Source organism: Canis lupus, chromosome 10 (genome assembly GCF_003254725.2).
Source record: "Canis lupus dingo isolate Sandy chromosome 10, ASM325472v2, whole genome shotgun sequence".
In the NCBI taxonomy this organism is placed as follows: Eukaryota; Metazoa; Chordata; class Mammalia; order Carnivora; family Canidae; genus Canis; species Canis lupus.
This window is the reverse complement of record NC_064252.1, coordinates 13,445,119-13,472,355: the sequence shown is the minus strand read 5'-3', so window position 1 is coordinate 13,472,355 and position 27,237 is coordinate 13,445,119. Positions and strand designations below refer to the sequence as shown.

Below are 27,237 nucleotides of genomic sequence, written 5' to 3'. Positions count from 1 at the left end.
GTTCAGACCTATAGTTCCTTTCATTTTTTTTTTTTTAACTTTTATTTATTTATGATAGTCACACAGAGAGAGAGGCAGAGACACAGGCAGAGGGAGAAACAGGCTCCAAGCACCGGGAGCCCGACATGGGATTCGATCCCGGGTCTCCAGGATCGCGCCCTGGGCCAAAGGCAGGCGCCAAACCGCTGCGCCACCCAGGGATCCCCCTTATAGTTCCTTTCATAAAATGTAATAATATATTTGAATACCTCTGTGATTAGTGAATATGAAAGTAATCATCCTTTTAATTCTTTTTTTTAAGATTTAGAATTTTTTTTTTTTTAAAGATTTTATTTATTTATTCATGAGACACAGAGAGAGAGAGAGAGAGGGGCAGAGACACAGGCGGAGGGAGAAGCAGGCTCCATGCAGGAGCCCGATGTGGGACTGGACCCCGGGTCTCCAGGATCATACCCCAGGCCGAAGGTGGCGCTAAACCGCTGAACCACCAGGGCTGCCCAATTATCCTTTTAATTCTTATCTGTGTGTTAGCAATACACATATTTTTTAAGATTTATTTATTTGAGAGCGTGCATGCACTGCAGGTGGGAGGAGGAGAGGTAGAGAGAGTCTTAGGCAGACTCCCCACCTTGCACAGAGTTGGTTGTGGGGGCTCAGTCTTACCACCTCACAGCTTGAAATCAAGAGTCGGATTCTTAACCCACTGCAGTATATTTTGTAAAATGAGCTACTGCTTTGTAAATATTTTATTCTGATGGTGTTAGTCCACTAGTTTAAAAACATATGAATTTTATTATTTCCCAATTAGGATTCTCTTGATGAAAGATGAATCTGTTTTAAAGAATCTCGTACAGCAAGAAGCTAAGAAGAAAGAATCCGTTCGAAATGCTGAAACAAAGATTACAAAACTTACAGAACAGCTTCAGGCAACAGAGAAAATTCTCAGTGTCAACAGAATGTTTTTAAAGAAGCTTCAGGAACAAGTAATGTTCTTTTTTAAATTAAGCTATTGTAGTCTCATGTTTACTGCACATTTTTGTGGGCCAAATTTTTTGTCAAACAAAAGCATAAATCACAACCATCAAAATATAGAACCTTTGTATTGTTTTCCATTGTGACATGATACTGGAATATTTTTATTTTCAGGTGAATACCCTAAAGCTGCTGTGTTAAAGAAGGTATTTCCTCTCCTAAGGTTTACATTTATATTTCCAGAATTATCCTGTATTTTCAGATTCACAAAGTTCAACAACGTGTTACCATTAAGAAAGCTTTGACTCTAAAGTATGGAGAAGAGCTTGCTCGGGCAAAGGCAGTGGCCAGTAAAGAAATAGGAAAACGTAAACTGGAACAAGATCGCCTTGGAGTAAGTTGTTTGTAGGAATATTTTCTTTTTGGAAAGGGGAAAGTTTTCATGATAATTTTGAGGGTAAGATATATATAAAATAACTTTTTATCTGCATATTCAGAAAGATTAAAGCTTTGTTTTTAAATGACATCCACATTTTGAAAGTCTTATTTTATAGTTACTGTTTTGACTCTTGTTTTTTTTTTTTTTTTTTTTTTTTTAAAGATTTTATTTATTTATTCATGATAGTCACAGAGAGAGAGAGAGAGGGGCAGAGACACAGGCAGAGAGAGAAGCAGGCTCCATGCATCGGAAGCCCGACGTGGGATTCGATCCCGGGTCTCCAGGATCGCGCCCTGGGCCCAAGGCAGGCGCCAAACCGCTGCGCCACCCAGGGATCCCTGTTTTTTGTTTTCCATAGATTATGCCAGATTAACTGGCATAACTTTTGGGGACTTTTTATATTTTACTCTCATCAGTGATTTAGTTTTATAATGTTGGCCTTATGTTGTAGGGATAACACATTTATCTTACCAAAAATTGTTTATGAAATCATAGCCATGTAAAATATGTCTATCACTTTCTTCCCCCAGCCAAACAAAATGATGAGACTGGACAATTCTCCAATATCAAGTCCCAGAAAGCATTCAGCAGAACTGATTGCTATGGAAAAAAGACGATTACAAAAGCTAGAATATGAATATGCCCTGAAAATTCAGAAACTAAAAGAAGCACGGGCCCTTAAAGCAAAGGAACAACAGAATATTGCTCCAGTTGTGGAAGAGGAACCTGAATTTTCTTTACCTCAACCGTCGCTTCACGATCTGACTCAAGATAAATTAAGTCTGGACACTGAGGAAAATGATGTTGATGATGAGATTTTGTCTGGTTCAAACAGGGAACGAAGAAGATCATTTTTAGAGTCTAATTCTTTTACTAAACCTAACCTTAAGCACACTGATACACCTAACAAAGAATGCATAAACAAACCTACTAAGAATACAGTGGAAAAACCAGAACTTTTTCTGGGGTTAAAAATTGGTGAATTACAGAAATTATATTCAAAAGCTGATAGCTTAAAACAGTTGATTTTAAAAACCACTACAGGCATTACAGAAAAGGCTTTACATGGTCAGGTAACTGAACATTTCATATGCTTTATAAAATCTAGGATTCATTTTAGCCTTATTTGGTTTATGTAATGGCTTTTTTCTTTCGTAGGAGATTTCTGTGGATGTGGATTTTGTGACAGCACAGAGTAAAACAACAGAAGTGAAGCCGTGTCCTTTTAGACCCTACCATAGTCCTCTTCTAGTTTTTAAGTCCTACAGGTATAAAAGAAACATTCAATGAGCTGGAATTTCAGGACTGCTCCTTGATCTTTTTTTTTTTTTTTTTTTTTTTTTATTTATTTATGATAGTTACAGAGAGAGAGAGAGAGGCAGAGACACAGGCAGAGGGAGAAGCAGGCTCCATGCACCAGGAGCCTGATGTGGGATTCAATCCCGGGTCTCCAGGATCGCGCCCTGGGCCAAAGGCAGGCGCCAAACCGCTGCGCCACCCAGGGATCCCTGCTCCTTGATCTTAATGACAGTATAATCTTGGATATTTTATGATAATGAAATAATGAAAAAAATAATTGTGTCATGGTGACTAAAAATGAACTTGGTCATTTAGGGAAAATAAAATAGCCTTATTGTCAGATTTGAACCATATCAGGAAGGTTTAGCTCATACTGGGTTTATTCTTACCAAGTTACTGGGAGAATTGTGGAGAAACTGGATTACTGTCTGTTAGGGATTTTAGGAAAAATAACTAGAATCAAATGAGGATTTTTAAATTTTAAAAAGAAGTTTACTGTTACTCTAAGGAATGCATTGGCCAGCTTTCATAAAATTGATTTAGACATTCTCAGATGATTAACTTTGTGGGGGTTGTCTCTTTAAAAAGACTTCCAGAAGTTGTGAGACTGTTAAGTGGGTAGGATTTAATTATCATAATAAAGCACCTATCAGGTGGTGTAGACTCTTCCCCTAGTTTTTTTGTTGCCTGGTAACATGTGCAAGGAATATGAATGTTATATACCATTTTATTATATGATAAGAAAACAGTACTTTTAAAGATTTTATTTGAGCATGAGGAGGTGCAGAGGGAGAGAATCTCAGACAGACTCCCTGCTGAGCACAGAGCCTGCTTCAGGGCTTGATCTCAGGACCCTAAGATCATGACCTGAGCCAAGATCTAGAGTCGAACTCAACCAACTGAGCCACCCAGGCAGCCTGGAAAACACTACTTTTAAAATACAGGGCTTTTTGTTGTTTTATGTTTTAGATCTTTTTGTGTTCTAGGTATAAAAATAGTTGTCCCTACCAGTTGATATTCTGTTTTTTTAGAGTTCATTTTGGCTCTAAGTTAGTAGATAATAGCTCAAAGTATAGAAATTTTAATTGAGAAAAATGAAAAATTTCTTCATTTTCTGGGGAATGTGTATGGAGTATAATGTACCCCCTCCTTTTGTCTCCTTAGATTTAGTCCATACTATCGAACCAAGGAAAAACTTCCCTTAAGCTCAGTATCATACAGTAACATGATTGAACCGGATCAGTGTTTCTGCCGTTTTGATTTAACAGGAACATGTAATGATGATGATTGTCAATGGTGAGTAGTTTTTATTTGTGAATATTTTATGATCTAAAAGGCAACCTTGGTTATTTGGCTTTGATATATACGTGATTATCTTTTCTGTGTTGTCATTTTATTTTAGGCAGCATACACAGGATTACACACTTAGCCGAAAGCAGCTGTTCCAGGACATTCTGTCGTATAATCTGTCTCTGATTGGTTGTTCAGAGACAAGCACTGATGAAGAAATTGCTGCTGCAGCAGGTATTTAAAGACCTCTTGTTCCCCCAAGTGAAAATTTGAATAAAGGCAATTAAAAAATGTTATGTTCAGTTGTTGATGTCTTTAGTTGCAGTAATTCACATTCACCTATAGCATTTTATCCAGATTTGCTCTAATATTGTAGTCATTAGCCATATCCTCCTATTCAAGTATAAATTAATTAAAATTTCTTCCTGAGTTGCAGTAGCCACATTTCAAGTGTTTGATAGCTACTTTTGAGCTCAATAGCTCATTGGTGTTAAGTACCTACCGATAGGATATTGCACACATTCCATCATTGCGGGAAGTGCTTTGGACAGAGCTTATCTATAGGTTCAATTTATTTAGAAGAATATGTTAACATATTTGTATAGCAATTTTATTAATGATTTTAAGACAGACCTGTTTTTATTTATTATTTTAAAAATAGAGGAGGATTAGAAATTAAGATGAATGTGGTTTCAAATTCTACAAAGAAATAAAAAGGGCTTTATACACTTTGATATTGTAGGAAGCATAGATTAATGTCAAACATTGTGAATAAACATTATTAAGATTGTCTCCAGATTTATTGCTAAATATTAAACCTTACTGCAAGTGTTTTGGAAGTAAATGAATTGGTGATTATTAAACTTAGTGTTAACCACAACACAGGGTAATTATAAAGTCACTGAATCTATGTAATCATTCTCAGTTTGGGACTTTAATTTTCACTTGTTTATAGTTTGTTTCAAGAAATACTTTGTTTTTGGAACCCAATTTGGGTGCATGATGTAAGATTTGCTATAGTAGTTAAGGTAATGGAGGCCTTGCCTTCCAGGAGGCATATGTGTTTTTGACTAGTAATGTATGTTTTCTTTTAATTTTTAAATTACTCTTCACTATATACTCTTCAATTAATCTTGTCTCTGTAATCCATGTTTTTTATACTTTTTGTAAGTGAGGATAACATTCCTCTAATTTCAGAAAAATATGTTGAGAAACTTTTTGGAATAAATAAAGATCGAATGTCAATGGACCAGATGGCTGTTCTCCTTGTTAGCAATATCAATGAAAGTAAAGGCCATAGTGAGTATCTCTCTCTCTCTCTCTCTCTCTCTCTCTCTCTCTCTCATACACACACACACACACACATGCACACACAAGGACCTTGTAGTTTATGAGAGCAAATTTTTCCAAAATATATATGGATGGCATTATGTTCTCTAAAATACATATGTATATGTATATATGTATGTAACATGTTTATAGGGTAGAACAAACATCTTTTTCTAGGGTAGAAAATACATATGTATGTCATTTCTGACTAACAATAATTTTAGCTCTTTCTGAATACTGTTTGGGTAGCCTTTAAAACTATAAAAAACAAGTTATATCAACTAATAATCTTCTCCTGTCTACTTTAGCACCACCATTTACAACCTACAAAGATAAAAGAAAGTGGAAGCCAAAATTTTGGAGGAAACCTGTTTCAGAGAATAGCTTCAGTAGTGATGAGGAACAGTCTACAGGACCAATTAAGTATGGTAAGAAGTAATTTAAGACCCTGAATCATTAAATTCTGATGTTCCATCTTTTTCTAACACTTTACTTATGTTTGGTGTATCTAGTAGCTCGGCTTTTTGTTTCTTCTATTTTTTTTTTTTTTTTTTTATGATGGTCACAGAGAGATTGAGAGAGAGGCAGAGACATAGGCAGAGGGAGAAGCAGGCTCCATGCACCGGGAGCCCGACATGGGATTCGATCCCGGGTCTCCAGGATCGCGCCCTGGGCCAAAGGCAGGCGCTAAACCGCTGTGCCACCCAGGGATCCCTCTTCTATTTTTTTTTTTTTAGGATTATTTATTTATTCATGAGAGACACACAGAGAGAGGCAGAGACACAGGCAGAAGGAGAAGCAGGCTTTCTGCAGGGAGCCCGATATGGGACTTGATCCCAGGACCCCAGGTCATGCACTGAGCTGAAGGCAGATGCTCAACCACTGAGCCACCCAGGCATCCCCTTTTTTATTTTATTTTATTTTATTTTATTTTATTTTATTTTATTTTATTTTATTTTATTTTATTTTATTTTATTTTATTTTATTTTATTTTATTTTATTTTATTTATTTATTTTATTTATTTATTTATTTTATTTTATTTTATTTTATTTTTTTATTTTATTTTATTTTATATTTTATTTTTTTAGAACAGTGATGCCATTTAGCATTTAATACAGTTCTTCATTGTGTGGGATTGCCTACTGCCTGGTCTGTGTCCTTGTGGGCAGGTGTAGTATTTTGTTTAGCTTTCGAGCCTGTGCTTTCTTACATGCAGTAGGCTCACACAAAGAATAAATAAATGAATGAAAAAAGCAAATATGAAGAAGTGCTATATTGTCAAGCACATACTAAGTTTGCATTCTTATTAAAGTTTACATAATTTGTTTACTACTTGTGGATTAGCAGATATCTAATAGGTACATGCTCTCATGTGCTTATTTACGCTAATGTACTTTTTCTCTAAATGTAGGATAAATTACCTTCATAATTAATAACTTTTTTTTTTTTTTTTACTATTTAGTGAATGTGAATTATCAAGTTATGCCACTTACCTTTAAAGTAGAGATCATACTTCTGGTTTGCCCAGCAGAATCCTAGTTTATACCTATTAATCCTGGTGTAGTTTTTAATAACACCCCTTTCACTTTTAGAAGTGTTCTGGTTTGTAAAATTTTTTTTTTAAGGTTTTATTTATTTATTTATTCATGATAGATCTAGAGGGGCAGACACAGGCAGAGGGAGAAGCAGGCTCCATGCCAGGAGCCTGATGCGGGACTTGATCCTGGGACTCCAGGATCACGCTCTGGGTCAAAGGCAGGCGCTAAACTGCTGAGCCACCCAGGGATCCCCGAGCCACCCACGGATCCCCCTGGTTTGTAAATTATATGACATTCTACCTTAAAGTGAGCTACTGCATATATTTTGAATCTTTAGATTTTTAGACTATTTTAAAGATGAGGCCAATTGTTTTCTTGGTCTGTGGATAAGAGAAAGTGTAAAGCTCATGATACTTTTCCTTCCAGCCTTCCAGCCAGAGAACCGGATAAATGTTCCGGCTTTAGATACGGTTGTCACCCCAGATGACGTCAGATACTTTACAAATGAAACTGATGACATTGCTAATTTAGAAGCAAGTGTGCTTGAAAATCCTTCTCATGTACAACTTTGGCTCAAGCTTGCGTACAAGTACTTGAATCAGAATGATGGGTAGGTCCACTTCTAATCTTTGTGTCAACTGTTGCACATTTATATTTTTGTGTTTGAAGTTTATTTCATCTATGGTAATCATATTTCCATCATGGTATCAATGAAGTCTTGTTTTTGACAAAGCCAAAAGCACTCTATTGTTTAAAAGCTATGAGAGAAAAAAAATAAAAGCCATTAGAAAAACTTCAAGATAAGATCTTGAGTTCTGTTCATGGCTCAGTGTAGGTAATAAATTAGCCCCAGTTTTTAACTCTAGTTGGTAGGCTCTTTTTTCAGAGTAGGATTAGTTAATACAGTAAATTCTGAGTGGTATAAGGATTGATTGTTTTTAAGGCATGTGGTGATAGGAACCATTTTTTTTTTTTTTTTTAAGATTTATTTGTTCTTAAAGGTAGAGGGGGAAATTGTGCATGTACTAGTACACCTGGGAGAGGAGCAGAGAAAGAAAGAGTCCCAAGCAGACTCTGCACTGAGCACAGAGCGCCATGCAGGACTTGTTTTCACAACCCCAAGATCATGACCTCAGCTAAAGCCGAGTCAGCTGTGCAACCAACTTTGCCACCCAGGCATCCCCAGTAGTGATAGTCTTAAAATTATGTTGGTACAATAGAACAAGTTAAATTTTATGTTAATTTTTATGTAGAGATTTAAAGCTTCTATAGGAACACCTAAATTCTGATGAATTGACATTTTTTCTATGGGTGGTGTTATGTGTCTTTGTATAAGGTAAATAAGTGATTTTTCTCACTAACCTATTGTATTTTCTAATTCCTACTTTTTGATAGTATTAGCAGGAATGGTCTTTTATTATTATAATTTTAAATCATTATAATTTAATTTTTTAAGAAAGCTATTAATGTCCGTCTAACAACTTGACATAAAAGCTTTTTCAGTAAGGCAGCATTAGAGTGCTAATATATCACACATACCTGAATACGGTGCTTATTTAACTTGCCTTGTGTGTCATCTCCATGTTAATGGGATAAGTTACAGTGTTTTCTTTTCTGACTCATTTACTGAGTGAAGGCCAAAAGAACTGTACATTATTTTATGAATAGAATCATGAGAGACAGTTATCTTCTTCAAGAGATAGCAAGCCTTTGACCTTTGAAAAGAACTGTTACATTGAAAGCTTTGATATTTTGTGCTGACAGTAGCTGGCCTTGAGGGGGAATTGTTTTCCCATTCCCAGAAGACTGTAACTCATAAAAGGTATTGCTGAATATGGACATAAAGTACATTTCAAGTTGATAATATAGGGGTTTTATAACATTGTATTTTTATCTGGTAAATACTCCCTGAATATCAACTTAAAAAGGAATCGTTAGGTCTGTGGGAAATTAGGACCTTTTTTGGACTGGTGTGATTTAAAATCCTAATGTAACTCTCTTAGGTGATTCTAACTTCTCAGTAGGTTCCTGGAACTTTAAAATGGACTCATTAGATGAGCCTGATTTAAGAGTATTTTGAAGCATTTAAAAAAAAAAACAACTTCTTGTTTCTTTTAAACACGTAGGCTATGTTCAGAGTCCTTGGATTCTGCTTTAAATGTTCTGGCTCGAGCTTTGGAAAACAATAAAGACAATCCAGAAATTTGGTGCCATTACCTCAGATTGTTCTCCAAAAGAGGAACCAAGGAAGAAGTGCAGGAAATGTGTGAAACAGCTGTTGAATATGCTCCTGATTATCAGAGTTTTTGGACTGTGAGTAGAAAAAGATAATAGTTCTCTGTGTGTGTCTGTGTGTGTGTATCTGTGTGTTGATAATTCTTTGGATCATCTTAAAAATTAATATGTAGCTTAATAAAGTAATATGCTTTATCTGCATGTAGATATTATAACTTTTTATTGTCCCATAACCTCAGAACCACTCCTGGGTCAGGTTTAAATTTAGAATAAACAAGAGGAAAATATTTAGTGAAGAAGTAAATTTTCTTGTTGTTTACTAAATCAGTAAGGAAAAAATATACACTTTTTTTTCTTAATATTTTATTTATTTATTCATGAGAAAAATAGACAGGCAGAGGGAGAAACAGGCTTCATGTAGGGAGCCTGATGTGGGACTCCATCCTGGGTCTCCAGGATCACGCCCTGGGCTGAAGGTGGCGCTAAACCGCTGAGCCACCTGGGCTGCCCAAAATACACACATTTTAAAACATTTACACTTAGCTATTCATAGGCAGTTTTACTTTAGGCAAAAGTTATGTGAAAAAAAAAAAATTTTTTTTTTTTGCAAAGCACCTGAAAAACAATTTTAAAAAATTTCTTCTATTTATGTAACATTTTCATGAATGCCAAGAAACATTTTGATATTTGTATTATCCTCATTACTTACGAAAATAATCTTAATCTATAATTCATGGTAATATTGAACTTTGCCAAGATACAAAGATTTAGTGAGAAAATGGTTTCTTTATTTTCTGAGTCAATGAGATGTTTCCTACCCATGCTTAAAATTATAATGAATCCACTTGTAAAATATTCATTAATATCTGAACTTTTGCCAGCTGGATTCAGCAGTCATAAGATTTTGCAATCTGTTACTGTCAGATCTGTCACTTACTTGCTAACTGAAATTCAGAACAGATCCATCTGGATGACATGGTATTCCTTACTGAATGAACTTGGCCACTCTTACTCCTAACTCAGGTACTGAAGTGAAAGATGCTTGATTTTTGACCTGGAGTCTTGTGCCAAAGTTAATGCTACTGATCATCATAAGATTTTTATAGGGTGTGATATTTTTCCTTAGAGTTATTTGGTCTTTAAAGGGCCTCTTAATTTCTTTTTAATTATTTCGCCACATATGTATGATAATGAATGCCTGTTCTCAAAATTTGTATACAGTCATAAACCTTTAGCACATTGTACGTAACCAAAGACCTGAACTTTTGTAAACTTTTTCTTTTAATAATAAATTTATTTTTTATTGGTGTTCAATTTGCCAACATACAGAATAACACCCAGTGCTCATCCCGTCAAGTGCCCCCCTCAGATAGTCTTTCCTCCTTTATCGAATATTAGTTGACCATAAAGTTCAGGGTCTACTTCTGGGTTCTCTATTCTGTTCATTGATCTATGTGTCTGTTTTTGTGCCAGTACCACACTGTCTTGATGACCACAGCTTTGTAGTACAACCTGAAATCTGGCATTGTGATGCCCCCAGATATGGTTTTCTTTTTTAAAATTTCCCTGGCTATTCGGGGTCTTTTCTGATTCCACACAAATCTTAAAATAATTTGTTCTAACTCTCTGAAGAAAGTCCATGGTATTTTGATAGGGATTGCATTAAACGTGTAAATTGCCCTGGGTAACATTGACATTTTCACAATATTAATTCTGCCAATCCATGAGCATGGAATATTTTTCCATCTCTTTGTGTCTTCCTCAATTTCTTTCAGAAGTGTTCTATAGTTTTTAGGGTATAGGTCCTTTACCTCTTTGGTTAGGTTTATTCCTAGGTATCTTATGCTTTTGGGTGCAATTGTAAATGGGATTGACTCCTTAATTTCTCTTTCTTCAGTCTCAGTGTATAGAAATGCCATTGATTTCTGGGCATTGATTTTGTATCCTGCCATGCTGCCAAATTGCTGTATGAGTTCTAGCAATCTTGGGGTGGAGGCTTTTGGGTTTTCTATGTAGAGTATCATGTCATCGGCGAAGAGGGAGAGTTTGACTTCTTCTTTGCCAATTTGAATGCCTTTAATGTCTTTTTGTTGTCTGATTGCTGAGGCTAGGACTTCCAGTACTATGTTGAATAGGAGTGGTGAGAGTGGACATCCCTGTCTTGTTCCTGATCTTAGGGGAAAGGCTCCCAGTGCTTCCCCATTGAGAATGATATTTGCTGTGGGCTTTTCGTGGATGGCTTTTAAGATGTCGAGGAATGTTCCCTCTATCCCTACGCTCTGAAGAGTTTTGATCAGGAATGGATGCTGTATTTTGTCAAATGCTTGAACTTTTGTAATCTATCATGGTCTTACTGCCATTTACTTGTTGATTCAAGGAAAGGAGAGATGAAGTTAATTCAGTGGTGATTCTAAGAGTACATCTGTATTGTTTTAGTTTTCATTTGATTCCACTTTGCAACTTGTAGAAAGGGAAATCTAGATTATAATACTGGAAGTTGGGGGGTGCTGTTCTGTTTTTTTCTTGTTTTATTTTAAGTGAGCTCTGTGCCCAACGTGGGGTTTGAACTCAGGATCCTAAGATGAGGAGTTGCAAGGTCTACTGACTGAGCCAGACAGATGCCCCAGGAAGATGGGTTTATATATATTTATAATTAATCCATTTTGCAGAAATTGAAGATTTAATATAACATCTTATGAAATGTAGAAAATCTGTAGCTTTACAGTTTTGTTTTGTTTTACAAAATGTAATTATATGAAACCTCTCTGGGTAGTTTCTGCACCTAGAAAGCACATTTGAAGAAAAGGATTATGTATGTGAAAGGATGGTGGAGTTCCTCATGGGAGCAGCCAAGCAGGAAGCATCAGATGTTCTGTCCTTTCAGCTCTTAGAGGCTCTCTTGTTTAGAGTTCAGCTGCACATATTTACTGGAAGATGCCAGAGTGCACTTGCAGTTTTACAGGTAAACATTTATTACAGCTTTTAGTTATACTTTATAGAGAATTTTTTAAAGGTCTAAAACATTATAGGTTAGCATTATTTCATAAGAACACAGACTTTAGATTTGAATCCTGGTTTTGCCACTTACCAGTAAGTTGTGTAAAGTTATGACTGTTGCCTCATTTGCTTAATGGGGATAATGCCTTTTTAAGAGTGCTAATGAGGTTTAAATGAAAATAATGTATGCTGTGTACCTATCAGAATAAAACTTCAATATTCAGACAATAAGGAGGAAAGAAATTAGTCCATAGTGAAAATCTCCTCTATGGGTATGGTGGGGTTTCTTTGTTGTTTAGTTTTCTTTTTATCTTACTAGACCTTGAATGTCAAGACACTTAAAATGTACAAATAAATTGAATCTTTTTTCATAAATTATAAACCTTAGCACAGTAAAAATCTGGTATTAACATCTTGCTTTATTTTCATTAAAAAAAATTGGTGACTATCAATATTTTGACTTAGGTATTTAAGAACTACTCCAAAGAAATATGACACTTGTATACTTCTTTGCCTTTACATTTGAATCTTAATAGGAATAGGAGTTATTATTTTAAAAAACACAGATAATTTTTTTCATTTTACCTAGAATGCTTTGAAATCAGCTAATGGTGGAATAGTAGCTGAATACCTTAAAACAGGCGATCGATGTTTGGCATGGCTGGCCTACATACATCTTATTGAGTTCAACGTCCTCCCTTCAAAATTTTATGATCCGTCTAATGCCAATCCTTCAAGAATTGTTAACACAGAATCATTTGTAATGCCATGGCAAGCAGTTCAAGATGTAAAGACTAATCCTGACATGTTACTAGCAGTTTTTGAAGGTAAGATAAATGTTTATAAGTTATATAGAACGTCAGCTTATCCCTTTATAAGTCTTCATAATTAATAGGAACAAATTTGTATGTATATGTTTCACAAATATGTATGTATAGTTTCACACTTTGTTATATTAATGCTTAGAAGATTACGCATTGAAAAAAAAAAGATGGTTAGGAATTGAATCGCGTAAGATAGACCTTTGGCGTATATGAAAGCCAGGAACTACATTACATAATTTTTCTGATTATAGCAAAAGAGATCAGCTAAATATGTAGATAATAGAGATTATATAGGTTTATTGAGTTGACTGAATTAGAGAACCAGGTAATTTTTTTAAAGTAGTCCATCAAGGTGAAAGAAGAGAGTATTTTTTCAGGTAACTATGGAAAACAGTAAGATATAAAAGCCTATTTCCTCCTGGTAGGAAGTATATAGCATAATCAGAAGATAAAATCTATGCATTTGATATAATTATTAAATGTATGAGGCCATGTAACTGTGTATTGGTATGTAGTCTAAATTCTGTGCTTACAGAAGAGACAAAGGTCTGTGATTTATAGAATTATACTGTACAGGTCATAAACCCAAAGCAAAGAGATTATTGTAGGTTGGCATGATGAAAGAAGTCTTCATAGAAGAATTAGGACTTGGAGCTGGACTTTGAAGCTTGACTCTGATGTGACATAGTTGGCTTCCTCAAAGATGTGACCCTTGTCTTATCTCTGTATTTCCCAAGGACATATAATGTCTGGCAGCTTACTAAGTACTTACTAAATATTTATTGAATAAACCAGCGAAGAAAGGAAGGAAAAGGAGGATATTCCTGTTAAGGGAGCTAAGTAAACAAAAAGCAACCTAGCAATTGGTGCAACAATGGATTTGAAGGGAGGATCCTTATCAAAGCGAGGGTTTATGTTGTAGAATAGTAGGAATTAAGCTCGGTAAGTGGAATAATATCACATTTTCAAGTACTTTGTAAGTGTGGTAGAGTTGATGACAGTGGTTCTTGAAGAAAGGAAGCATGTGCTGCAGAGGAATGATCCCAAAGGTACAAAAATAACGAGAAGCTGATGGCCAAAAGTGAAGCACAAAAAAAGTAACCTGGGAAAGAGGGAATATTAATTAGCAACATTTGAACTCACATAGAGATGTGGGGGACAGATTAAATGTCAGGGAAGAAGAGAAGAAATAGTCCAAGATGATTGAAAATGTATTGATTAAAAACAGGTAAATTTGGGAAGACTGATTTTGGTAGTAGGAATAGTATTTGTGAATGGTAGGTAATTGGTGGGACACTTGGGGGGCTCAGCGGTTAAGCACCTGCCTTCAGCCCAGGGCATGATCCTAGGGTCCTGGGATTGAGCCCCATATTGGGCTCCCTGCATGGAGCCTGCTTCTCCCTCTGCCTGTGTCTCTGCGTCTCTCTGTGCCTCTCACGAATAAATAAATAAAATCTTTTTTGAAAAAAGAGTAATTAATTGGTGGTCCAAGTGGAGATGCTTGTTGGCAGACGGAAATAAGGAAGTGGACCTTAAATGAATGATTATGGATAGAAAAATAGATTTGAAAGTTATTAACATAGGAGCTATTGTAGTGCTTTACAGTTTGTAATGTGCTTTTGCTGTAAATTATTTCATAGTTGAAGGAGTGAGATATTTTCTCTGAGGAAATGGGACATTTAAGAGTATAGCAGGGGGGATTCCCTGGATGGCGCAGTGGTTTGGTGCCTGCCTTTGGCCCAGGGTGTGATCCTGGAGACCCGGGATTGAATCCCACATCGGGCTCCCGGTGCATGGAGCCTGCTTCTCTCTCTGCCTATGTCTCTGCCTCTCTCTCTCCCTCTCTCTCTCTGTGACTATCATAAATAAATAAAAATTAAAAAAAAAAAAAAAGTATAGCAGGGGCAGCCTGGGTGGCTCAGCAGTTAAGCGCTGCCTTCAGCCTGGGGTGTGATCCTGGAGACCTGGGATTGAGTCCCACATAGGGCTCCCTGCATGGAGCCTGCTTCTCCCTCTGCCTGTGTCTCTGCCCCCCCCCCCCCTGTCTCATGAATAAATAAATAAAATCTTAAAAAAAAAAAAAAAGAGTATAGCAGTAAGGAGTGAAAGAATAGTCCATGAATGAGACCAAGAAGACATGTAAATAAAGAAGAAATTGAAAAGAAGAACATTATCAAATGCTAATCAAATAAAACAAATGGAGAGATCGGCTTTTATGTTTATTTAGATGATTTTTATAAATGAACTTCAGAAGTGCATTTTCGGAATGACATTCACTTATAAACTGTAAATCCGGGATCTCTTGCTACCACTGAGCAAGGAGGAAATGGGTGACAGCTGTGCAAAGTGAAACAGTGACCCACTCTCTGAGACACAGAGTGGGGACTACAAGGGGAAAAGACCTGTTTTGAAGGAGTAAAGAAAGGATCTGGTGTAGGGGGAGACATTTAAATGGTTGTAGAACAGAGAGCAGCAGGGCCTGTTGAATTGGGTCAAGAAAGATGAAAAGATAATTTAAAAAAAAAGATAATTCGTTCTTTGATTTTTTTTTTTTAGATCAGTTTTAAGGAATTTAGATAAATGCAGACATAGTTTTTAAAGTGAAAACATTGAGATGTGCGAGAGCTCGTATCTAACGAATTGTTTTATTACCAGGAATATGAAGGTAAGAGATTGAGTTTTATGGAGTTTGGAGATATCTGAAAATACCTCCTTTAGGTAGTAATAAGCCAGGATTTCAGTAAAGGATAAGACGATGGTCCAACAAAAGAGTAAGCTGCTGTGTTTCGATGGTATCCCTCTCAGAATTTAAATAACAATCCATTCATTTTATGTTTGATTTCTGTTACTGTGATATTTTTGGATAGATGCCGTGAAAGCTTGCACAGATGAGAACCTTACGGTTGAGGAGAGAGTAGAGGTCTGTGTTCCACTTTACACAAACATGATTGCTCTGCACCAGCTTCTGGAGAGGTAAAACTTGATTGACAACCAGCAGTTATCCTTGTGTTAAAAATTGATTTTTTTCATATGTTTAGACATGTTTTTTTCTTATTAAGGTATGAGGCTGCAGTGGAGCTTTGTAAACGTTTATTGGAAACATGTCCCATGAACTGCCAATTGTTGGAAGCCCTTGTTGCTTTATATTTGCAAACAGATCAGCATGACAAAGCCAGGGGAGTATGGCTTACTGCATTTGAAAAAAATCCTCAGAACGCAGAGGTTTTTTATCATATGTGCAAATTCTTCATCTTACAAGTAAGAAAAAAAGCCTCATAATTCTTAAAGGTGTTTTTGTGTTTCACATTTTCTTTTTTACTTTTTTTTACATTTTCTTATTCTTTAAGATGTTTTAGGGATCAGCCTCTCCAGGAAGCTTTTCCTGGTCTTTTTCCCTTTGCAAACTGTGTTAGGTATTCTTTCTCTTTGCTAGAAATACTCTGCATAGTTCTATCATTGCACTTATTATATTGCTTTGTAGTTTTGTTTCTTGCTGCTTTATATACTATACTAAGGACTCTTTGAGGGCAAGGACCATGTCTTAATCAGATTTAGAGCCCCCAACACACTTAGTACCGGTGCTAAACATGCAATAGAAGTTTTTTGGACAGTTGGTAGTCGTGGTATATTGGGTGTTAAGCTGTTTAATGGTTGGTTGCATTTAATTGGAGATCAGAATATAGAAGTTATCTCTACCCCCACCTACTCAAAAAACTTAATGTAATCGGTGGGGGCGGTTAAGGGCTTTTTTTCCTTCCTTGACAGATGTAATTAAACATTCTAAGTCTAATGTGTATCCTTCCTTCCTCTTTTAAAAATAGAATCAAGGAGATAATCTTCTTCCATTTTTGGGGAAATTTATCGCATCCTTCTTTAAACCTGGGTTTGAGAAGTATAATAACTTGGATCTGTTTCGGTAAGTTTGTTGAACCCTTGATTTTATAGAAGAAAAAGATAATATAATTTAGTGGAAAGTTGACAGATTTTTTTTTTTTTTGTGGGTTAATTACATTTTAGACTAATTGAAAAAAATCCTTGAATACTTTTACATAACTGTTATGAGGGCAGTAGAATTGAATAAAAACAGAAAAGATGTAATATACTTTGCATTCTTTGGATGAAAGACTAACAAAGGAAGGTTTATATTAATAGTGACTCATTTTGCTTTTAATTCATTGTTATTGTTAACTTAGCACTTAATACTATAGCAACTATAGTACTTAATACTATCTGAGATTGCCTCAGATAATTCTCATACGTTTTGAAAAAATGAATTTTAATTTATTTGATTGGTGATCTCAAATGGATATAAATAATAAACCTTTTACTTTAAGTCTAAAGAGAACTGCTCTAACCTCTGAAGTACAGAGTGAAAAGTTTTTAAAGTCTTTTCTCAAGCATCACTTTCTCAGTAACTTATGTAGAGCTCTGTATTTACTGCAAGAGGCTGCAGGAAATCATAAGGAATTATTTTGGCCTGGCGAGGTGGAGGGGCGGGGCCGGCCTGTCTTCCCTCCTTCCTCCTCATCTCTCTCTAGGGATCAGCAAACTTTCACTTAAGGGCCATATAGTAAATGTTTTAGGCTTGCAAGTCATGTGGTCTATCACTACTCGTCACCTGTGCTGTTTTAGGGAAAAAGTAGTCATAGACAACATGTAAATGAATGAGCACGGCTGTATTCTAATAAAACCTAATTTACAAAAGTAGGTATAATCTCCTGATCCCAAGTAAAACAGCATGAAAGGAAAATACTTTTATTTTTTGTTATGAAGAACTGAGAGAAGGAAGGCCTAAGATACCTGGGTGGCTCATTCAGTTAAGCATCTGCTTTCAGCTCCGGTCCGGATCCCAGAGTTCCAGGATTGAGCCCCGCTTCGGGTTCCCTACTGCTTCTCCCTCTACTCCTCCCCAACTTGTGTTCGCTCTCTCGCTCACTCCCTTTCTCTCTCAAATAAATTAATTAAATATTCTTAAAAAAGTAAAAACATTTTAAGAAAGGAAGGAAGGTCTGTAAGGTGAAAATCTCCTAAAATTTTTTTGTTGTAGACAATAGCACAGATAAGATTTTGGTTTTACATATGCAAGTCTAATGCTTACATATATTTTTCTTAGGTGCTCTCTGCCTATCCTACAGTGTAGCTGTAGCAGTATTATATAAAAACATATTTTTTAAAAACCATATTTTTAAAAAGTAACCCATGTTTTGTTAATTTGGTGGTCTGTCTACCCTAGAATATTTTGTGAACATTCCAGTCTTATTTGAGATTTGGCAAAAGTTGGGGTCACTATTCTTTCCTAGACTTGAGTCTGTATGTCTGCTTTATGGTAACCAGTTTATTGACATAGTGATTTTAGTAGTTTCTGAAATTCTTTCTGCTGTTACATCTAGAATAATACCTTACAGTTATAAAAGAATTATTTAAAATACAAATTAATGGAGAAGAATTAAACTATTCTATAAGGAACTTAGAGATTGTTCAGCTTTCCCATGCTTTTTTTTTTTTTTTTAAAGATTTATTTATTCATGATAGACATAGAGAAAGAGAGAGAGAGAGAGGCAGAGACACAGGAGGAGGGAGAAGCAGGCTCCATGCAGGGAGCCCGATACGGGACTCAATCCCGGGACTTCAGGATCGCACCCTGGGCCAAAGGCAGGCGCTAAACCGCTGAGCCACCCGGGGATCCCCGCTTTGTCCATGTTTAAGTTAGAGTTTTTTAATGTCTCAAATTTGTGCGTAGGACAGACCCTAAACTGAACTTTTTACAGATTTGCTGGCTCTGGTCTTCCCTTGGGCATGGAGGTACTTGGTTTAGTTGCCAGTTTCTAGTGGTAGCTAACCAAAGATCTTCAGATCTTCTTGATGTCAGCTTTAATGAAGCAGACTGTCGATAAACATTTTGAAATGGGCTGCCTCTAAATAATCTTCCCAGTGTTTACTAAGTCCCCTTGCTTTTTTAAATTTTCCATGGGAATAGTCATAATTCACAGTATACCAAGAGTTACAAGAAAAGAGTATCTTGTGTTTAGTTTATTTAAACTGAAGACCTTATTTACACAGAGTATACATTTTCTGTTAATTTAAGAAATCTTTTTAAAGTCAATTATTAGGAAAATGGCAGTAGGTGAGAGAATTTAAATTTATAAATGTAGCCAGATCATCAATGGGATAAGTCAGTGCTCTTGCTAGGTTCAATATTTTTTTTCCACTTTACGAGTAGAAACTGTAAAGCAAAATGCTTAGAATATCCTATATATTATAATATTTACCTAGAGTTGGATCTTGTCATTTCCCTTTCTATGTAACATTTACTATAAAGACAGAGGGCATGTGTGGGGGCTCAGGTGGCTGAGCATCTGGCTCTTCATTTCAGCTCACTTCATGTTCTCAGGGTTGTGAGATCAGGCTCTGCATTGGTCTCCGTGCTCAGCGGGGAGTCTGCTGCTCTCCTTTTCCCTCTGCTGTCTCCCCCTCACCCCCCTCCCACTCTCTCTCAAATAAAAAAAATTTTTTTTTTTTTTTTAAGAAAGAACTAGGTAAGGTAATTTTCATGCATTTCAAGTCCATTTGAAGATTAGTACATAGCCACAAAAGTTAACTTGGGGATTTCATTTTACTGAAGTTAACCTAGGGATGGAGTCTCACACAGATTACATTTGAAGGGATCTCTTCTTACATCAGCTTTCAGTTGACAAATCTAACATCTTTAGAAGTTAAGTGATTATCTCATGGTACTATAGCTAGTTATAGCCAAGTCTGCAAGGTGATAACCTGACTTCTAGATGTCCCATTTCTTCTCTTGCTTATGGTTCCTCCTGCCCTCTGCTACCATACAGCTTCTCTAATCCATTAAAACCTAATTCCTTGAAATAATTTTTAGATCCAAGAGATCAGTGTGTTTCCTTTAAACACACTGTCCCTGCAGATGTTAGTAAATGTTGTACACACAGATTCAGATATATTGGGGGAGAAACCTCAATTAGTGAGTCAAATAGATTCTTCACTGATTGACTTCAGTACAGCCTTTAATATCCTATTAAATATCCTAATGTGGCTTTTTAAGAGAGGGCTGTAAATTTCAGTATTTCCCAGTCTTATTTGCTCACAGACCTCAGACCTCTTTTGACCAGTGCCTTATGGACCATTTGTTACAGAATACACTATGATATCCTATCTAAAATGAAACCTGCAATAGTACATTATTTGTATGTATGTATATGAGAAAGAGACTGTTTTCAGATGTCAAGTTTTGTAATTCTTAAAAAAGAATTTTTTTTCTTTACAAGTATAGATTTTGTGGGAGGATTTTAGAGACATGGTAATCCCATTTGTCCTGTTTTTCATTAGATTTAATTAGATGATTAATTTGGGGGCTAGAATAAATTCATTTTAAAGAGGAGTTACTCATGTGGGTATAAAATAGACTATGTAAATTCTAGAGATGTGACCAAACCAGTATGGTATACATGTGAAAATAAAGTTTCAAGACTACAAAAATACTTCAAAGAGAGTTAAGTTGAAGCAGAAGTGTTTTTGTTTTGTTTTGATTTGGTTTGGTTTCGTGAGTATTAGTAATCCATGTGTGCATAGGCATAATTTCAAACAGAGGTTTGTTGGTTTCTTATTTTTTTCAGGTATCTTTTAAATATCCCAGGACCACTTGACATTCCAGCCCGTTTATGTAAAGGGAATTTTGATGATGAGATGTTTAACTACCAAGTTCCTTATTTATGGCTGATTTACTGGTGAGACATTAGAGAGAAATATTGCATATTAGACTTGCCTTTGTTATTACTGAATTACACTGTATTAAAATTAATTTGGTGTTAAAGTCATTGAAGCAAAATTGAAGGGATGCTAAGGTTTATACATTATTAAAGAAGAAACATCAAAAGAAGGATTCCATTGTAATAATATCTGTAATGTTTAAAATAATACTTTTTCATTCCTTTACCTAATCTAATTGAGTTGTAGACATACAATGTTTTCCTTCATTTTTTAAACAGCCTTTGTCATCCTCTTCAATCAAGTATTAAAGAGACAGTGGAGGCATATGAGGCAGCATTAGGGGTGGCCATGAGATCTGATATAGTGCAGAAGATTTGGATGGAGTAAGTTTAGTTCATCTTAATAAGAATGGGATTTGGAATAAGGGGATATGGTGGGGAAAGGGGTGATCAGTTTTCTCAGTGAGAGAAACACTGCCTTAATTATAATATTTTTCTTTTGGCAGTTATCTTGTCTTTGCCAATAATAGAGCTGCTGGATCCAGAAACAAAGTCCAAGAATTCAAATTTTTTACTGATTTAGTGAATAGATGTTTGGTTACAGTCCCTGCCCGATACCCCATTCCTTTTAGCAGTGCTGATTACTGGTCCAACTATGAATTTCATAATAGGGTAAGAACTTAAAAACTTTTTTTTCTTTAGCTATTTGTATAAAAGAAGGGGGCTTAAAAAAATGACAGCAAATCTCTTGTTTGATGTCAGTAGAGCTTTTCTTAGGATCACTTTCCTAGCATTTACTGTTATTCTTGACCATGTTTCCTTCTTATGTCTTAAATCTAGGAACAGAGCCCTTTAAGATAAAATGTGCATATTGATTGTTATATTTAAGAAAATCTAACATTGAAGAGATGTTAAGGTTTAATACATATTAAAGAAGAAAGATTAAAAGAAGTAATTAAAATGATACCTGTAATGTTTGCTTGATTAGTTGGAAATTTTACTGAATGAAAAATACCATAATATACAGTGTACCTACTGTTTTTAGTTACTATTTGTCAATTGAATATTAGCTATAAGTAGAGCATAAAAATGCTGAAATTACATGCTGTTTAGAATTTTAATAGTAGAATGACTAATATATTTATAAGGTTATTTTCTTATAGGAAAGGAAGCAGAGGTTTGTTTTAGTTTATTTTTCAGAGACTCCTTTCATTCAGTACAATGTAGTCTAAAAGCTCCTATTAAAGCTCCATGTAGACTAAAACATATATGTATTTTATTTTTTGGTGGGATGGTTTTGTTGCTAATCGGGATAACCAATTATTATGCTTTGTACTTCTATGCCATTCTTTATCCCAGGATCTCAAACCACTTTATGGACATTAAGTCATTTACACACGGGCATTCCATGAGCAAGATGTGGCAGGTATTATTAGTCCTATGACTTGCCCAGCTATACAGCAAGTAAAGGTAGACTCAGGAATGTAAACCCGGACTCCTGGCTTCTTGTCAGTGTTCTCAGTCCATGGCTGTCATCACTAGATCATATTTCCTAATTCATATTTGGAAAGTCACTAATATAATTAATGGTAGGAACTGTAACTCACAGCATCATACATTATTATAATTTATACATTCATGTCTTAAAGACCATTTTGGTTTTCTCATTAAAACACATAGGTAATTGGATTTCACATTTTGTTGCATTCATTTTCCCCCCTCAACCTTTACAGGTTATTTTCTTTTATTTGAGCTGTGTTCCAAAGACTCAGCATTCCAAAACCTTGGAACGGTTTTGCTCAATTATGCCAACTAATTCTGGACTTGCACTGAGGTAAGAAAAAATAAAATTATTTTTGGTCTCAGCTTAATAGTATATAGCTCTTCATATAAAATTATTCTTAAAAACTTGATAAGAATAGTCTTTTCTTTAGTATTTTCTCATTGATACATACTACTTTAATTTCAGAATTGTTAAGCAATATACAGCTATTCATGTAAAAGTCAGTGTAAAAATCTGGTCACTTTAGAAAACTACAGGTTATAAGAGGCATACAATTCAAGTAAAATTCATCTGTGTTCCCTCAGCACATGCCATCTGTCCTCAGCACATGCATTAGTAGCAAGAAGCATGTTTTACACAGCAAAGGAATATTACTTAAAAGGTTTGTAAAGTGTTAACAGAGATAGCAGCCAACTATATATATTTTGGTTACTATGACTTGTTTTCATATAGGTCAGTTGCTTTCAGGTAATAGCATGCATCAGAGTCTCCTGGGATGCTTATTTAAAATGTAGATTCCTGGGGGCACCTGGCTGGCTCAGTCAGTAGAGCATGTGACTCTTGATCCTCAGGGTTGTGAGTTGGGCATAGAGCCTACTTTAAAAATAAGTACTAAAATAAGTACTTTAAAAATAAATACTAAATAAAATGCAGATTCCTGAGCTGGAGCCCTCAAATCACATTTGAGAAACATTTATCTAGGGATTTTATACCTTGAATGAGAGGGAGATTTCTGAGCATTTCTTTGTAGTTTCCCTGCTCTAACAGAGTAAACTTATTCTCACCCCCAAGAATTGTGCATTTTAATTCAGAATGGTACCCTCCATGGTAATATTTTGGCTTCTTCGTGTGCAGTCACTCCCACTGCATCAGTTGTCTTATGTTTCTAAGTTTGTTTTGTGGATCAATAAGGTACCTAAAATACCAAATATTATGTTTATTTATATTCCACTTAACCATGTATGTGGGAAAATGGTATGAGATTGAAAAAAATGTAAAGGCCTAAGGCTATGACAAAAATAGTGTTTCATAATAAAAGTTCTTAGTAAGCGTCCCAGTCTACGGAAACTAATACAGAAATTTCTATTATAAAACATCACCTTTGGGGCACCTGGGTGGCTCAGTCTAGTTAAGTGTCTACCTTTGGCTCAGTTCATGATCCCAGGGTGGTGGGATCGAGTGCCTCGTCTGACTCCCTGCTACTTCTGTCCCCCCGCCCCTCACCCTGTTCATATGTATATATAATAAAATCTTTTTTTAAAAAAAATAAAGCATTATCTTTGGTAAAACATGAAAAATAGAAAATGTTATATTTTGACTAGTTTCTATTAGGACAGGCTTCTAGGAATACAGATAGGGTAATTGTTGGTTTTAATGGTTAAAGCTCCACTTGTTTTGGTAGTTATTTCCTTGTAGTTATCCCCCCTCCCCCAAATAGAGAACTTAATAATTAGTCACTGTACTTAGATTTTAATCCAATAAACATTCATATTTATATTTACTCTTTAATTAAAAAAATACAAGGAAATTACATTAATATATCAAGTCATTTTCAAAAATTTTGAGGAGGGAGCATGTGGAGTGAGTGCTTTATTAGGACTACGTAGGCCTATTTTGTTTGTTGAATATGGTAGGGGTCTTGACTGGGCATCTTGCTAGTTTGCCTATTCCTGTTCCAGGGCAATTTTTGTAAGAGACATTCTATAGTTACTTGCTGAGTAGCCTTGAGGGATTATAACTAATCAAAAATTATACCTCATCAAATATTCTGCTCATAGAGCACATTTGGGGTTCCCTACACTTGCAATGCTTTTGTTCATTTTCCTGAATGTACTTTGCAGGCTACTTCAACATGAATGGGAAGAAAGCAATGTTCAGATTCTGAAACTTCAAGCCAAGATGTTTACATATAATATTCCAACATGCCTGGCCACCTGGAAAATGTAATGCAGCAATCATGTACATGTTTTTATAGCTATTGCTTTTATTTGTAAGGTTTGCTCCAGACAGGTAAATCTGAAATGACATCTTTTTTTTTTTTTTCCTGGACAGATCTCTGCTCTAATTTAGATTTATTTTGGCACTTGCTGAGGTTTTCTACGGAGAGTAAGGGAGTTCTTATTAACCATTGCTTCTAAAAGCAAAGTAGATGGAGTTCTATTTTTTTTTTTTTTTTTTGAAGCAGAACATTTAAATAACAGTACTGCTATAAAACAAATCTGTTACACACATTTTAAGACCATCTTTTTTTAAACGTGGGGTTTCCCCGTATTATAGTCTGGTGTCGTCTTTCTTTTAAAGGTATTATTAGTGCCAGGTGTTTCTACTATAATTACGAGTATTTTTAACGAACGTTATTTATGTTCAAAACACTGGTCTGCTTAATTCTTGTAAAGTTGATAAAAATTGTTGAATTTTTCTTTTCACTATAGGTTACCCTCCTTGGAAGTTTAGCCTGTTACTTTCAGGAAGTTTTGTACTCAGATTCATTCCCACAGTCAGCTTTCTGCCAGTGGTAGTGTCTCATCTCGTTCAAAAATATATAAATTTTTCTTTTCCCTTTTCTATATTCCTTTTTTTTCCCTTAGAGCCATTGCTGCTGAGATTGTTCTAAAGGGACAGAGAGAGGTAAGCTATGATTGACTTATCAGATGGGTCACTTTGTTTTTAAGCTGTTCGGCCCCTTTTGTTGTGTCCTCAGTTTAAAAGGATTAAAACCTAAACATTCACGTGCTAAGAGCTCTAAACGTTGGGAAACTTGAAAACCCAATGTAACCATTTTGTATATGATGAGGTCCCAGTGAAATAACTAGGATTATGAAGGTGTTTTTCATCATGTTTCCTGATGGAATTGTGTATATATCTATCTTATAGGTCCACCGTTTATATCAGAGAGCCTTACAGAAGTTACCTCTTTGTGCATCACTGTGGAAAGATGTAATGCTTTTTATCTTTTATTTCATCTTGAAGTTTTCCTATAAATTTTCTGCATGTGCCATATCCATTGATGTGGTGATGCTCAAAATCTAGCTAAGTCTTACTTCTGTGCTTCCCTGTCTTTTACAGCAACTCTTGTTTGAAGCATCAGAAGGAGGTAAAACTGATAACCTGAGAAAACTAGTTTCCAAGTGCCAAGAGATTGGAGTCAGCCTAAATGAGCTCTTAAATTTAAACAGTTACAAAACAGAAAGCAAGAATCACTGAACACTGGGTGCAGTCAGTTCTAAGTCCTTATAATAATTGCCAAAATTATTTGAATGATCCTTCAAGATTAGGCTGATCCCTGGCTAAGGTCTGCGTAAGGCAGACAAGCATTACTGATCATATCAAGTCCCCTACAATATCTATCCTCAAAACCGGAAGCAATGAACATGACCCTCTTCGGTTGGATAAATGAACTTCCTGTTTGGCCTACTTCTGGGCCCTGCCAGATTCTCATAACATCATGTACGTAAGTATAGTTCCTCAAAGTGACTGACATTTATTTTAATTTTGCTTTGTTTTTGTTTTTATTTTTTACTCCCCTCCCCCCCCCTTTCTTTATGTTGTGCTATTCCTGATTCACTTGACACTCTCTGATGCCTGAGAGATTCTTGTTTGGGATTTAATTTCCAGGGCTGTGTTTACAGTAAAAAGCAGGCAGTCCCTTTTAGTTCTTCTTCTTTAAACCTTTTGAGATTCTTCATTTCAGGATTTAAAACTTAAGCAGTCCACCTTAAGGAAAGTGTAACTGCCATGGCCACAAGTCTGCTAGTTGCACTTGAATGCTCTAACAGGGTTGTTTATTGCCCTTTCTACGTTCTGGACTCCTTGCCGAGACTGTTTAACTTGAAGATTAAAGAAACTATTGCAAATGCCAGTGCATCAGAACCTAAGAGTGGTCAAATATTATGTGCAATTTTTTTGTAAAGAAATTTTAATTTATAATAAAGTTTAACAGTTTAAAGAACAGTTAATATTTGAACTGCTTTGTACTGAAATACTACTTTGTAGTATTAAAATTGTTTATAAACAAAATATTTTTAATATAAGTTAACTTTTTAAAAAATGTTGCTGTCTTTATTCACTTTTCACACTGTGGTGGGAAAGGGTTGAAGTAGGAGATACGGATTTTTCACTGTAACTGTAGCCTAACCTGCTTTCCCATAAAAAAATTTCCAGTGATTTTTTTAATTTACCACAAGGTAGATTTTCTTTTGTTTTCAAGGCAGCGAACACATAGGTTTGCATTACCATTAAATTCCTCATTCTGACGACCCGATGTTTAGAAAGTATCTCCCAACTGTAGTTTGCTTAGTGCCATGCTTATGTTGAATATCAGTATGACCAAATATAAAGAAGACCTTGCAGTTTTTTTTCCCGGTCTGTAGTCGGTTATTTGCACCTGGTAGAAAATTGGTTAATCACACAGACACAGTTTCACAAATCTGGTTTTATAGCCACAATTTAATCTAACTGTTGGAGGCAGAACAGCAGCCCCCTTGAAGTAGTAGGCACATTTGTACATCTGTACATTCATGTAATTCTTAGTCAAAACAAAACCATGTTTTGAGGCCCCACTGTGTGCGCACTGGATGGTGCATATTTGGCTAGCAAGTGCTGTTGGTGATGTAAAGAATGAAACCTACTTGTCTAGTGTCTTTCATTAAATCAAAAAGAAGCTAATTGATTTTCCCTTAAATCAAAGAAATATGGGAGGAAGATCATATTCTTCCATTGTATGCATTTAACTGTTTAACCTTAAAGGTTTTCCTGCTGTTTTTTGAACACCATGTTAGGTCCTTAGAAAAAATTCTTTCAGTC

General features: G+C 35.6%; 1 protein-coding gene across 1 annotated transcript in view; it reads left to right on the top strand.

Moving 5' to 3' along the window:
* The window catches only part of ZFC3H1 (zinc finger C3H1-type containing), a 57,419-nt gene extending 31,029 nt beyond the window's left edge, over nt 1–26,390 (top strand). Inside the window, exons 13-35 of the mRNA XM_025476590.3 lie at nt 809–983; nt 1,235–1,366; nt 1,942–2,484; nt 2,570–2,679; nt 3,875–4,006; nt 4,113–4,234; nt 5,198–5,299; nt 5,638–5,757; nt 7,295–7,478; nt 8,995–9,181; nt 11,877–12,065; nt 12,690–12,927; nt 15,792–15,897; nt 15,984–16,182; nt 16,746–16,840; nt 20,559–20,669; nt 20,931–21,035; nt 21,158–21,323; nt 22,385–22,485; nt 24,276–24,377; nt 25,023–25,062; nt 25,309–25,371; nt 25,501–26,390. Of these exons, the coding sequence (XP_025332375.3) occupies nt 809–983; nt 1,235–1,366; nt 1,942–2,484; nt 2,570–2,679; nt 3,875–4,006; nt 4,113–4,234; nt 5,198–5,299; nt 5,638–5,757; nt 7,295–7,478; nt 8,995–9,181; nt 11,877–12,065; nt 12,690–12,927; nt 15,792–15,897; nt 15,984–16,182; nt 16,746–16,840; nt 20,559–20,669; nt 20,931–21,035; nt 21,158–21,323; nt 22,385–22,485; nt 24,276–24,377; nt 25,023–25,062; nt 25,309–25,371; nt 25,501–25,638 (3,460 nt within the window). The 3' untranslated portion in view covers nt 25,639–26,390. The remainder of the gene's footprint in view (nt 1–808; nt 984–1,234; nt 1,367–1,941; nt 2,485–2,569; nt 2,680–3,874; nt 4,007–4,112; nt 4,235–5,197; nt 5,300–5,637; nt 5,758–7,294; nt 7,479–8,994; nt 9,182–11,876; nt 12,066–12,689; nt 12,928–15,791; nt 15,898–15,983; nt 16,183–16,745; nt 16,841–20,558; nt 20,670–20,930; nt 21,036–21,157; nt 21,324–22,384; nt 22,486–24,275; nt 24,378–25,022; nt 25,063–25,308; nt 25,372–25,500) is intronic.
* The last annotated feature ends 847 nt before the right edge of the window (nt 26,391–27,237 follow it).